This window comes from Callorhinus ursinus, unplaced genomic scaffold (assembly GCF_003265705.2).
Source record: "Callorhinus ursinus isolate GAN/ISIS: 27379988/994484 unplaced genomic scaffold, GSC_fseal_2.0 scaffold9, whole genome shotgun sequence".
Taxonomy (NCBI): Eukaryota; Metazoa; Chordata; class Mammalia; order Carnivora; family Otariidae; genus Callorhinus; species Callorhinus ursinus.
The window spans coordinates 63,665,785-63,678,605 of record NW_027397071.1 but is presented as its reverse complement, the minus strand read 5'-3'; the positions used below and the strand labels follow the sequence as shown (position 1 = coordinate 63,678,605).

At 45.3% G+C, this 12,821-nt stretch overlaps 1 protein-coding gene across 7 annotated transcripts in view; it reads right to left on the bottom strand.

The window, feature by feature from the left end:
* Window positions 1-12,821, bottom strand: part of LOC112823825 (AGBL carboxypeptidase 4) — a 1,550,619-nt gene that overhangs the window by 52,993 nt on the left and 1,484,805 nt on the right. For all 7 annotated transcript variants that reach the window (XM_073896781.1, XM_073896780.1, XM_073896779.1 and 4 more), the window contains 2 exons: window positions 6,926-7,078; window positions 4,339-4,501 (listed from right to left, as the gene is read on the bottom strand). In XM_073896781.1, coding sequence (XP_073752882.1) covers window positions 4,339-4,501; window positions 6,926-7,078 — 316 coding nt within the window. The remainder of the gene's footprint in view (window positions 1-4,338; window positions 4,502-6,925; window positions 7,079-12,821) is intronic.

The following is a 12,821-nucleotide window of genomic DNA, read 5'->3' as shown; positions in this document are numbered from 1 at the left end:
ACCCATGATGTCATTCTACAGCTCTGACAGGTTGAAGTATCAGACACCGAGGCTAAGAAAAGGCAGGGCTTGCTCAGGGTTCCCCTAGTAATGGTGGTAGAGTCAGCATTCAAACCCCGGATGCTGGCTTCTGAGCCAGATGATCAGGTTGAAGACTCACCCAGTAAGAGGAAAGCTATGCAGTCCTTATGGGGGTGAGAAAAGTCGGGGCAGAAGGAACATCTGTTGAGTACATATCATGTGCCAGGCAGTGCCTGTGGATTGGAGGTACATGGCATCATTTCACTCTCTCAAGAACCTTGCAGAGTGTTATCACTATTCTTTCCTTACAAATGGGGAAATAAGCGCAGAGTGGTGAGATAAGCAGCCCAAGGTCACACAGCGAGGGAAGCACCAGTGACTGTGTCCGTTGTTGCATTTCCCGGATGGAGTGGAGAAGGAAAGTTGGAGAACAAGTCCCTGATAATGTTTAGCTGGTGCTTTTCCAGGGAGAAAAATTAAACTGACAGATACATATGTTCTGGTGGGCGGAGAGGTGGACGCGACTGTGGGCCCGAGTGCAATATCCCTCAGGATTCCCTCCGCCCTGAGTCCTTCACTGGCCTTCCTCTCACCCAGCGTGCCCTGGATAACTAACATGTCCTCTGCGTACCCCAGCGCGAGAAGGGCTGCTCTGGGGTGCAGACGTGAAAACCCCACCATGCGAACTACACATCCCCGCTCCGAGAGCCAGCTGGTGCTGTGAGGCCAAGGCCCTCCATTGTGGTGACTCTACCAAGACCCTTTGTCCCATGAACCCTACCAACAGGGCCATGGCCTGTTGTTCCAGCAGCCCCTTCTTCACATGAATGTAGGTCCTCATTCATGGTCACATACACCTTTTGGATGTTTTAACCGACAGTCACTTAATATTGAAAGCTGATGGTGCCGACTCACATACATTACTTCATTTTAACAACTTGCAACTCAGTGAGGTTTGGTGCTATGTCCTCCCATTACAGATGAGGCCACTGAGGTCCACACAGATGATGAAACTTGCCCAAGGTGACACATCTAGCAAGTGGCTGAGCCAGGATTCAAACCCAGATTTGTTTCAGTTGAAAGTCTGCTTTTTGCTCAATGCCCCATTTTTCATGACTGTCTCTATTTAATTCCCATAGCAGGGATTAGGAGAGCGAAGGTTCATGGTCCCTCTATGAAGGGGACAGGCTCACCTTGTGGAGGGTACAGGACTTGCTGAAGGGCGCTCTCTGGGATGATGCTGGTGCTGTCATCACAGTCCAGGTCTGGAGGACTTCCTCCCAGACCATAACTGCCATCTCCATCAGACCATGTAATTTCTCTGTGATTGGGACACAGAGCCAGTAGCCAACAAAAATCAAAATCTGTCTGCCTCAAGTCTCCCTCTATTATGAGAGGAAACATGCATTTCAAACAAGAACAAGGTTAAGTCACTCTCATGTGATGAATGGGCCTGGCCTCCCTGGTGCAAGTCCTGGTTCCTCCTCTTCTCTCCAGGTGATGGAACAAGGCAAGGCAGCTCCGATGGCATTCTGGTCTGCTAAGCTTGTGTGCCACGTGCACCACCTCGCTGTCCACCCTGGACTCCTTCCCATCACTAGCTCCTGCTCCCCACTGACACCCTCATCCCATCACTTACCAAATCCATATGTATGGAGTTCCCTGTTCTACAGACTCCCCAGCAGCCCCCAGGTTTAGGCTTGACTCATCTCCCCCTGGATTGTCAGAACAGCCTCCTCTGAGTGTCCTTGCCCCCAGTCTTGCCCCCTCTAATCTGTCCTTCCCACTGTGGCCAGAGAGGCTTTCCACCATATAGAAGGCTTTCCACATATACAGGCTTTCCACACCCGTAGAAGGTGTGAAACCCTTCTATTGCTCTCCATTGTCTTCATGTTCAAGTTCCAATTCCTCACAGCCCGCCACTTCAATGTCATCTCCTGCATCCAAAGTCCTTCAGCCATTCAGGACCACTTCCTACCTCCTACACACCTCCTTTCCTCCCCTCTGTCTTCCGTGTCCTTCCTCCCCTCTGTCTGCCACGTCCTCCCTCCAGTAATCCACCCCAACCCAATCTGGCTAATTTCTACTCAATCTTAAAAACTCAGCTTAGATGTCATTTCCACCGGGAAGCCTTCCTTGACCTACCAAAATTGTGCTTGAGTCTCCTTTTACCCTCCATATGAAGACATTTTTGTCTTTAGCATGTTCACTGCTACATCCACCGAGCCTAGAACTTACCCTGGCTTATGGCAGACAGTCATACGGATTTGTCACAGGAAATTTTCCCATGATGCTCTGGAACTCCTCTATTACAGAACTTACCATACCTATTAGAATTGCCTCTTTCCTTTTCTGTCTCCCCAAGTAGACCGAGAGCTCTGTGAGTTGGAACCATGGCTTTTTGTTGAGTATTTTACCCTGGGTGCCTCATAGGATTCCTGGTACGTACTGACCGTTTGTTTATTTTGATGAATGAGGACTGGGAGTTGAGGAGGAAATCTGGGCCTAGGCCAAGGGAGTGGCATTCTACGAAGAAACGCATTTACTTCCAACACAAAAGTGGGTGAGGTGCTAAGAAAGCACCTCTGACATCAGAAATCAACCACAGACTAAGTGCATGTCTCCCCTGGAGGGACCTATGGCCCTATCCCTATGTGAATAAGCATGTGGGATCCCCTCTGGCGTGCATGCTCAAATGCTTCTTCCAGGTAACTCCCTCAACATTAGGGGAGAGCAAAGCAGGTGCAGTGTGGAATGCCACCCATCGGTGTATGCAGGTCCCAGAGAAGTCATGGCCACACATCAAGTGTCGGGGACGGGGGAGGGACAGTGTGGCACATAGAGGTGGTCAGGGTCCTCTGCCTCACAGCAGAGCCTACTCCTTTGGCCTTGCTAGGCCAAGTAGTTATTAAAGCAGATTTCAAGATGACTGTCTCAGGCTTGGTGCCTGGAGGGAGGGGGACTCTCAGTTCTTATCATCATCTCTTCAATGTTCTGCTGGATCTGGAACACTGCTCTAACACCTGGTCTACCTACTGCTCACCCTTCTGTTGGGGGCCATCACCCTGCCTCCATGTACTCAGCAAGGGAACTGGACCTCCAGAACCACCAGGCTGCAAATGACTGGGTGGACTAGTCCAGAGTCATGCCCCCACCAGAAGGGAGGTTTTCCTGTACAGAGTATGGCAGGAATTCCAGAAACACTTACCAAGGTTGAAAAAGGCTAAAAGGAACACTTCTACTTCTGGGGAGAGAGAATATATATATATATATATATATATATATATATATATATATATATATATAGAGAGAGAGAGAGAGAGAGAGAGAGAGAGAGAGGGAGGGAGAGAGAGAGTTAATATCATCCATTTCCTCTCTCCTCCATCAACTGTAATTCTTTCCCTAAGAAAACTCAGTGTTAGGAGAGGAGAAATGGGTCAGTCCAAAACCAAGAGGATAAAGGAACACAAAAACTATCACAATCTGTCACAATCCTCATGCAATGACCTTGATATTAAAATCAACGCCCAGGAAACTAGAATGACTAAATAATCCCTAGAAAGTCAAGCAAGCTAGAAAGTAACCTCCAGTTTCATTACAACAAGCGTGGGGGACTTTGGAGAAATTTTATGACGACGTTGAGAGGAAAAGCAGTTTGGTGAAGGAAATGCCAAAGCAGAGAGAAAGATGTGCAGAGGATGGGAAGGAGGGCAGGGCAGACAGAGAGGAGGCACGGGGAGAGAAAGAGAGGACAGGAGGTTGGAGAGAAGAGAGAAGCCAGGAGGGAGGGGACATAAAAACACAGAAGATAGAGCTAGAAGGAGAGAAGACAAGGGGAGAAAAATGGGTACAAGGAAAACTGGTGAGCAGAGAGAAGAGAAAGAAGACAAGAGTATAAAAAGACAGAAGGTGAAAAGAGAAGGTATAGTTTTACATGTTCAGCGTTAGAAGGAGGAGTCAAGACCACCCAGGTCTTCCTCAGCAACCCGGGGGATGGTCCTCCAGCCTGTGTGCTTACATACCTTAGATGGCAGAAGACTCACTCCCTCATGACGGCGTGGAGGGGAGACAGAGATGGGAGTAGCATGAGGCCATAGCAGAGGCAGCTGGGAAGGGGGGTGTCCATTACAAGGGCAAGGGCCAAACAGGACAATCCAAAGGTGCCACAAGCAGAACAGCCTCCATCCTCACCCCCGAGTGTCAGCCCTCACTGAGCTGGAGACCAGATTCCTGATCTGCTCATTAAATCTTGCCAGACCCGGGTACTCTCTGCAGGATGCGGGGCTGGCCCAGGGCCGGGGGGACTCGCAAGGATACAGGCTTCCTCAGTGTAGGGCACAGCGGCCGTGGTACCTCCGATGATGTAGCTATAGAAGGAGACCTCCAGGGTGTAGCAATAGGAAGTGTGGTCCAGTAGCCCACCGAGGAAGCGACGTCCGGTTCCTGCTTTCACAGCATCCCGGTTAAAGGATGTGCTGGACTGGGAAAGACAAAGCAGGGAGGAGAGAATCAGGGCCAGGCACCTGCTGGCTATCAGAGCTTGAGGAAATCTTACAACATATCCAGGCCTCAGCTTCCTCATCTGAAAAGTGGGATGTTAATCACACGTCACAGGATTATTGTGGGGACTGATGAAATAAACAAACAGAATTAAAAGAAAGCATGCAACTTTGGATAGTAACTGCCATTTAACAAATATTTGTGGGAATCAAAATGGGGACAGATAGAACAAGGGAAAGCAGACAGAGAACAAGGAGCGATGATACTATGATGATAATCAAAATGAAAATTTGGGCAGGGCTTTCAACTTTATAATGTTGTTTCCCACATGGCATCTCATTTATGCTTCAAAATAACCCCTTGACGGAGGTGTTGCAGCTTTGCCCCTCTGGGTGAGACAACGAGGCTCACAGAGATGGAGCAAGCAAGTGATAGAGCAGATTTGAACCGAGGATCGAGTGACTCCAGATGCCCCGACACTCCTTCACAATGCTCTCTCTCCATGAGGGGCAGCTGAACTCCAGCCCACCATCACCAGAGGGTAGGGATCATGGCTATTTCTCCACTAGGGTGTTGGCCTCACCCATCGTGGTGGACAGAGAGAGGACAGAAAAAGCAGGTTGGCATCTCAAGGCCTCTGTTCAAAAATGTGCGAGAGGTTAGGCAACTTGCCTTCTTTGGTTTAGCCTCAGTTTCCTCATCTGTAAAGTGGAGATGATAATAACATCTCTTCCATGGAACTGTGAGGGTGACTCATCTGTGGTTAAAGGGGGCATCTGTGCTAACCCGTGAAGATCAAAGTAAATAAAGAGACTGTGGTTTTAATGAGAGAATGTGTGTCTTGTGAAGCAGGGTATAAGAGAAGAAGGAAAAGAGGGAGAAAGACAATAGCAAAACAAAGCAGGTATTTAGAGATACATTTAAAGGAAGAGAAATCGTGTGTGTGTGTGTGTGTGTGTGTGTGTGTGTGTGTGTGTGTGTGTGTGTGAATTCTGAGATAAAGAAAGGGGTCAGAAAATGAGAATGTCACATCTTGAAGTCCATGCAGGGAAGTCATTTTAGAGTCGGGTACTGAGGGTCAGAGAAGAGGGAGACAGAGACTGGATGATGACAGATGACCTTGACCCTAGCCTTGAGCCCTTAAGGTGGCTGCAGTACAGGAACATCAATAGGCAAGGCTGGAAAAAAAGCTCCTAGACTGTGCCCCTTTTGTTTGCCCCAGGAACCTCACCCCTGTGAGGGTCTCTGAGGCCTGTGGCCCAGCCTCTTGGGGAATGTGGACCAGGAGACCACAGTCTGCTCTGAAACTGCAGTGGTTTCAAAAAGCCTGGGGCTGGCCATCCCGTAGATGCCTACAGAAACAAGCGTGCTGTTTCTACCCCCGAGATGCAAATGGGGAGCCACCTGCTTTGATTCTGCGACCAAATGCTGAGTGACTTCTCTGGGCCATAGGTGTCTCTTGGGTGAACAAAGAGAAGACTGAGCCAGTTCCTTTCCTGGCCTGGCATTCAAAACTTCTGGGATTCAAAGTGCATCTTACTTCATGGAGAAATTCATCATCTCCACTAACGTCCAGGCCTGGAGCAATGGGCAGGGAAGTTTTCAGCTCATCAACTTCAGAGATTGCTGTGACCTTTGTGGGACTCTCCCCCTCTGGCCACATGGAAGTAACAGGCCTCAGAGATTTAGTATCAAAACAAAGGAAAATGTGCAAAAACGCTCTCCCATGTCCCCACACCACACGCTGATTCTCCTCCTTATGTTCTCTCCTTGCCCTTTTCCAGTACTGCTTTTCGCTGCAAATTATTCTCACTGCTGAGTCTTCCTCAGCATGTGGGGTGGGTAGTAACAGCCAGTCTCTGGGGTCTGCTGAGGTCTTCACTGTCTGCAAACTCCTCTTCCACCTATTACTACCTTTGTCCCCGCAGGAAGCTATGATGCGGGCAAGGCAGAACGTGATCACCCACAAATTACTGACAAAGAAATCGAGACCCAGCAGCGGTCACGGAGGGAGAGCGTGGTGGGCACACGACCCTCTTCAGCAAGGGGTGAGGCTCCTACTAAAAGAGCTGGATGAGGAGAAAGTAGACCCCAGACCCCGGGGCAGGGGCCAGCGTGTGGTGGGTGCTTGGTGAGTCCCTTCTCTTGCTAATGCTGGGGTCACATCAACTGAACAAATCCCAGCTCCTCAGAAAGACCAGGTGCTGCCTTTTCCAAGACTCTCCCCCCTGACTGGTGAGGAGCTGCTTGAGGACATGGGCGTGGCTTGTTCACCTCTATCTTTATCACCCACACAGAGCTTGGCATGGAGCTGGCGTTCTGAGACTGTTAAACCAACTGAGCTGAGTGAAGAGGAAAGGGAGGGAGCTGGGTGGGGGCTGCTGAGAAAGAACTCTTGACCTACGTAGGAGAAATCCTCAGCATTCTGGCAGAGGAGCTTGGGGAAAATGGCCTGCCTCTGGAATCGTTCCTCATCTTCAAAGATGTTGCCGTACATGAAGCCATTCATCATGGTGGAGTGGGCGTGGATGTCAATATAAAACTCCAGGCTTGTTTTCTGTTGAGAGGAAGGATGACAAATTAGAAGTCTGGGGTCACAGAGCTTGCCTTAAAGGACCAGACGTTAAATATGGGGTGCACGCTTCCTTCCGAGCTGTGGCTATGTGTCAGTGGATTTAGCACTCATCTGCAGTGTAATTGGAAGGGTTGAGACTTGCGAACATCAATTTCCCCTCACTTTTAACACCATCTGCCCTCGGGGTCTGAGAGCACTACCTTTGGCAGGCCTCTTCAGAGTTCTGAAGAGGTGAGGGTTTTTTTGGGTTAAGTCAGATGTTGCTTACCCAGAACAGTTGATACATTCATGACTAAAGGCACTAGCAGACTCTGTTTTTCTGATTAATGAGAAATACCTTCAGGTAACACAATTGTATTTATATTGGACCTGCTTGTGGGGTTTGGGCCAGACCAGGCCATTTCTAGCTGAGGCGGCCTAGGGGAGATCGCGGCCCTACAAAGAGTCTCAGCTTTTGTATTTGACAAATGGGTTATTTTAATTCCAACCTCAGAGAGTTATAGTGGGAACCAAGCACTGCAATGATGATTACTATCATTTACTGAATATTTTAATGCATGCCAAGCACACTTCTGGGAGTTTTACATGTAACATATTAATTCTTTTATTTAACCTCATTTCATGTTGCCACACCTGCTCCCCAATAATATATAAATTGGGCATGGAAAAAATAGTACTTGTACTCTGTAAAGATGATTCCGACCAGTCTTTCTCTGCTCTCTACTTACACATATTTGAAGCATTCCCTACCCTGATATGGTATCATTTGCAAACATTCCCATCTACAAGTTCCCTGAAGGTAGGGAGATGTCTGTAAAGAGCCCAGTGGCTGGACATGAAGGGTGCTCAGGAGCTGCACACAGAACGACTGGACCAATGACTCCAGAGAGACTGTCCAGACACCAGAATGTACTGGCAAGAGTCGGGGACGTTTTTGGCCCATAGATCTTCAATGTCCCTCAGATCTGACCTTCTCTTCCTATATATCAGCCCGATGTATACCTCACAATCCTTTCTGAGAGTAACAGAGGCTCCAAGTGTGAGAGAAACTTGTCTAGCTTGGCATAACTGATACTGAAACCCAGGTCGCCTGACCCCTGGCACAGTTAACTTCTCACCGTCAACGGTTCAACTCTAGAAATGGCCAAGGCAAAACCTGGCCACCTTTCCATCCCCTTTCTAGCATGTATTCCTGGGAAAGAAAGAAAGTCTGTGCTTGGAAGGATTCTTCCTCCTTGGGACCCTTTCAAATGAAGTTAAAACCAAATGAAAACTGTGTTGCTTCTAGAATGTGGGCCTGATGACTGTCATTTCATTTGCCTCTGAGTTGGAGTGAAAAATTATGTCTTGCCGAGCTCCCAACTCTCTAGGTAGCATAAGCTGTCTTTGGAGAGACACAAGATGCACCGCACTGTGTGATATTAAACTCATCATTTTCAGCTTTGGAGGTGGAATACACAATGATTCAACAGGAGCCCTATAAAAGTCATCTTCGCAATTTTATTTTCTTCAATTGTCTGTCTTTTCCTCGGAGCTTTTGATGAGCTGCCGCGCAGAGGAGGAGGCAGAGAGATGACTTAAGAAATGTGTAAGGAAAAGCTGCCGTTTCTATCTCTGGACATGGGCTGGAGAGGGCCTTGGAAGTCAGCTGCTCTGACCTCGTTGGGCTCAGCCTGGCCCTGTGCTGGGAAAGGGGGCTACTGCTTGCTGATTTGCTGGTTCTTCTGATAACACGTTCTGGAGTGGCTTCTGCTGCCCTATCCTGACACCTGGCACCTAATGTGATTTCACTTTAAATAACCAGCAAATTATATTGATTGATTTATATGGTTCAAAAGTCAAAAAGATAGGAAAGGATATATAGGGAGAAGCCTCTCTATCACCCTTGCGAACCTCCAGGCACCTGGTTTCACTCCCCAGAGGCAACTCATGTTATCAGGTTCTCCTGCATCCTTCCAGAGATACTTTAACACAAACAAGTAAATATCCATCCCCCACCCAACCCTGCCATCCCCAGGACACACAAATGGGGGCACATGGAACACACTATTCAAATCTGCTTTTTTCTCCTAACATGTCTTGGAGGTAATTTTTTCTCAGTGCATAAACAGTTACTTCATTCTTTTTAATAGCCATATATAAACTATCCAGCCAGTCTCCTATTGGCAGACATTTAAGTGATTTCCAACCTTTTCCTGTTACCAACAATGTCTTAGTGATTGACTCTGAATATAGGCATTTCACACATAGATAATTATACATAGGCTAAATTTCAAGAAGAATTTCTGGGTCCCCTGTGCATTTGCAATTCCCATCAATACTCACAGACTGACCTCTTCAGAAAGACCACTTTATATTCCCAGCAAAATATTACAATGTCTCTTTTGCAATTAACTTGACAACACGGATGGAAGGAAACTTTTTGATATTTGCCAATTTGGTGGGAGGGTGAAAAAGGATATCTAAGATTAGTTTTTTGTTTTGTTTTGTTTTTTGTTTTTTTTAAGTAGGTTCCACACCCAGTATGGAGCCCAATATGGGGCTTCAACTCACGGTCCTGAGATCAAGACCTGAGCTGAGATCAATAGTCGGATGCTTAGCCAACTGAGCCACCCAGGCACCCCTAAGATTAGTTTTAATCTGAATTTCTCTTAGTATAATTCTCTTTTATTACTTGGTTAAGTTTAGGCTTTTCATACATTTAAGAACTGTTTGCATTTTGTTTTCTATGAATTGTCTGTTAATTTCAGCTGCCCATTTTGAAAGCTGGAGTGTTAGTCTTTATGTGTAGTACAAAAATATTTTTGCTCAGCTTGTCATTGTTTTTTGACTTCTACTAGTACTTTTTTCCATCCAGAAATTTCTAAATGCTAATTTTTTATACAGATTTATCAATATTTCCTTTTGTGGTTTCTGGGTCGAAATCCTTCATTGTTTCTTCTATTACTTTCATTATTTCACTTTTTACATTTAAATATTCCATTTCAATTTTAATTTACAGGGACCTAGGTTGTGAGATAAGGATTGTACTTTACTGTCCCACGCTGTTTATGAAATTGTGCATCTTTTCCCCACGGACTTGAAAAGCCGTCTTTACCATACACATTTTTTGTATGTATTTGGGTTTGTTTTTGGACTTTTAATTCTGTTCTAGTCATTTATCTATTCATGTGTCAGTACTACACAGTTTTAATTATGTTAAGTTTATAATGTATCTTGTTTCATTTTATACTTTTAAGTGTAGTTAACATCTGTCACCGTTTCTATTCTCTTACAATCCCATTGACTATATTCCCCATGCCATACCTTTCCTCCTTGTGACTTACTCATCCCATAACTAGAAGCCTGTATCTCCAACTCCCCTTCCCTCATTTTGCTCATACCCTGCCCTGGCAACCACCAGCTTGTTCTCTATATTTATGGGTCTGTTTCTGGTTTTTTGTTTACTTGTTTGTTTTGATTTTTAGATTCCACATATAAAGGGAGATCATATGGTATTTGTCTCTATCTGACTTATTTATTTCATTTAGCATAATGCCCTCTAGGGCCCATCCACCCACATTATCACAAATACCAAGACTCATCCCTTTTGATGGCTGAGTAATATTCCATTATAGCTATACATATCTATACCAATCTTTATCCATTCATTTATCAAAGGATACTTGGGCTGCTTCCATATGTTAGCTATTGTAAATAATGCTGCCATAAATATAGGGGTGAACATATCTTTTCAAATTAGTGTTTTATGATGCATTTTAATATTTGAAGGGCTATTATCACCTAATTATGCCTCTTTTCCCAAATTTTCCTGTATTGTCTTATATATTTTTCTATATGATATTTATAATTAGCTTGTTTAATTTTCTTTCTCCCCTAACCCCTGTCAATATTCTCAATAATATAACCATATTAGACTTTTGTATTACCATAGGAAGAATCAACTGTTTTGACTTGGAGCCTTCCCAGCCAAGAATATGTTTTGACTTTGCATTTATTCAAATTTCCTCTTGGGTACGGCAGGAAATTTTAAAAAGTTTTTGGTTTTGTTTTCATATAGACCATAAATGTTTCTTTTTGATGCCAAGGCAGTTTCTTGCTGCTGTAAATGTGATGTTTTCTTCCCTTAACTCTTCTAACTAATGGTTCTTTAAATATAAAGGCTCTTGTTCTTTTTTTTTAAAGTTTATTTACTTTTTTATAATCTCTACACCCAACATGGGGCTCAAACTCACAACTTTGAGATCAAGAGTTGCATGCCCCTCCAACGGAGTCAGCCAGGCACCCCTAAAGGCTCTTGTTCTTGACATAATAATTGGTACCCAATACTTCACTAATTCTATTATTATTTGTAATAATTTATCATTTGATTTTCTTGGATTTTCATTTGCTTATTCAACAAATAATCGCTGAGTGCCTATGATGTGTCAGACAGTGTTCTAGGCATTCCCTATGCACCAGGGAGTGTGCTGGGTACTAGGGATAGAGCTGTGAACATAACAGAAAGTCCCTGAGCTCAAAGAGTTTATATTCTATGAGGAGAGAAAGGGAATAAACAAATCAATTAATAAATACAAGATGTCAGGAGGCATTAGTGCCGTGGAGACAAATAAAGTAAAGAAGTGGAATAGAAAAAACTAATGATGTAATGTATGGTGATTAACCTAACATAATAAAAGAAAAGAAAGTAATAGAGGGTTCTGGAAAACCAGCAGCATGAATGGAGGAGGAGAGTTAGTCTTGAGGCTATCAGTTGGAAGAGTCTTCCAGGTGGAAAGAGAAGTAAATGCAACAGTGACATGCACTGGGCATGTTTCAGGAACAGCAAGGAGATCAGGATGCCTGGAAAGAAGGAGTGAAGAAAGGGGTTTGTAAACTTACCACCATAGGACTTCTATCTCCTGCCTGCCCACCTCCCAGTTTTCCGTCTAATTTCTTTTTCATGTCTAACCACATCAGGTAGTTCTTCCAAAACAACATTAAAGGATTAGTTTCTAGGACCCCTTCCCACTCTGAGGTTCTTGGGGCTGGAGCTGGAGTTAAAAACAGTCTAGGATATTTACTTGAATAGGGTCTAAGTTCTTTTTCTTTTTCACTACACATGCCCTGCACTTTGTAGGGAATCCCGAAGACCACAAATACTAATTCCAACAACATCCTTATTATGGTTTGTACCTAACCTGGCTTCATGGACCTGTGTGGGCCCAGTGAGAAAGCAGGAGCAGGGGTTCTAATTCTGGTTCTAATGTTGACCCAGTCTGTGACCACGGTGAGGTGGCAACTCTACACTCTGCCTCAGTAACCTTATTTTAAAAGTGGTTGTTCGATTCTTGTTTGGGTCTTGGTATCAGTACTTGTTGCTCTACACCTAATCTGGCTAAGTATGTCTGTGTGTCTATAAGCTCTTTGAGGATGGGGACCATGTCCGATCCAAGTCCTGTCATCTTTACTCGTTCAGCTACAATGGCTTCTTCCCCACTTTCCTCACTGCTCTAGAGTGATCTTTTTAAATGCAAACAAATCATGTCACTTCCCTAGTTAAAACTGTTCTGTATTTCTTGACTGCTCACAGGATAGAGTGCAAGCCCCTTCACATATTTTGAAAGGCCCTGCCATGATCTGGTCCCTGCCCCACCTAGTTTCAGCTCGTGCCCTTTCTGGTCTGATGCTGGGCACTCCAACCCCGTGGAACCACCTGCGGTACACAGACCTGCTATGCTCATGA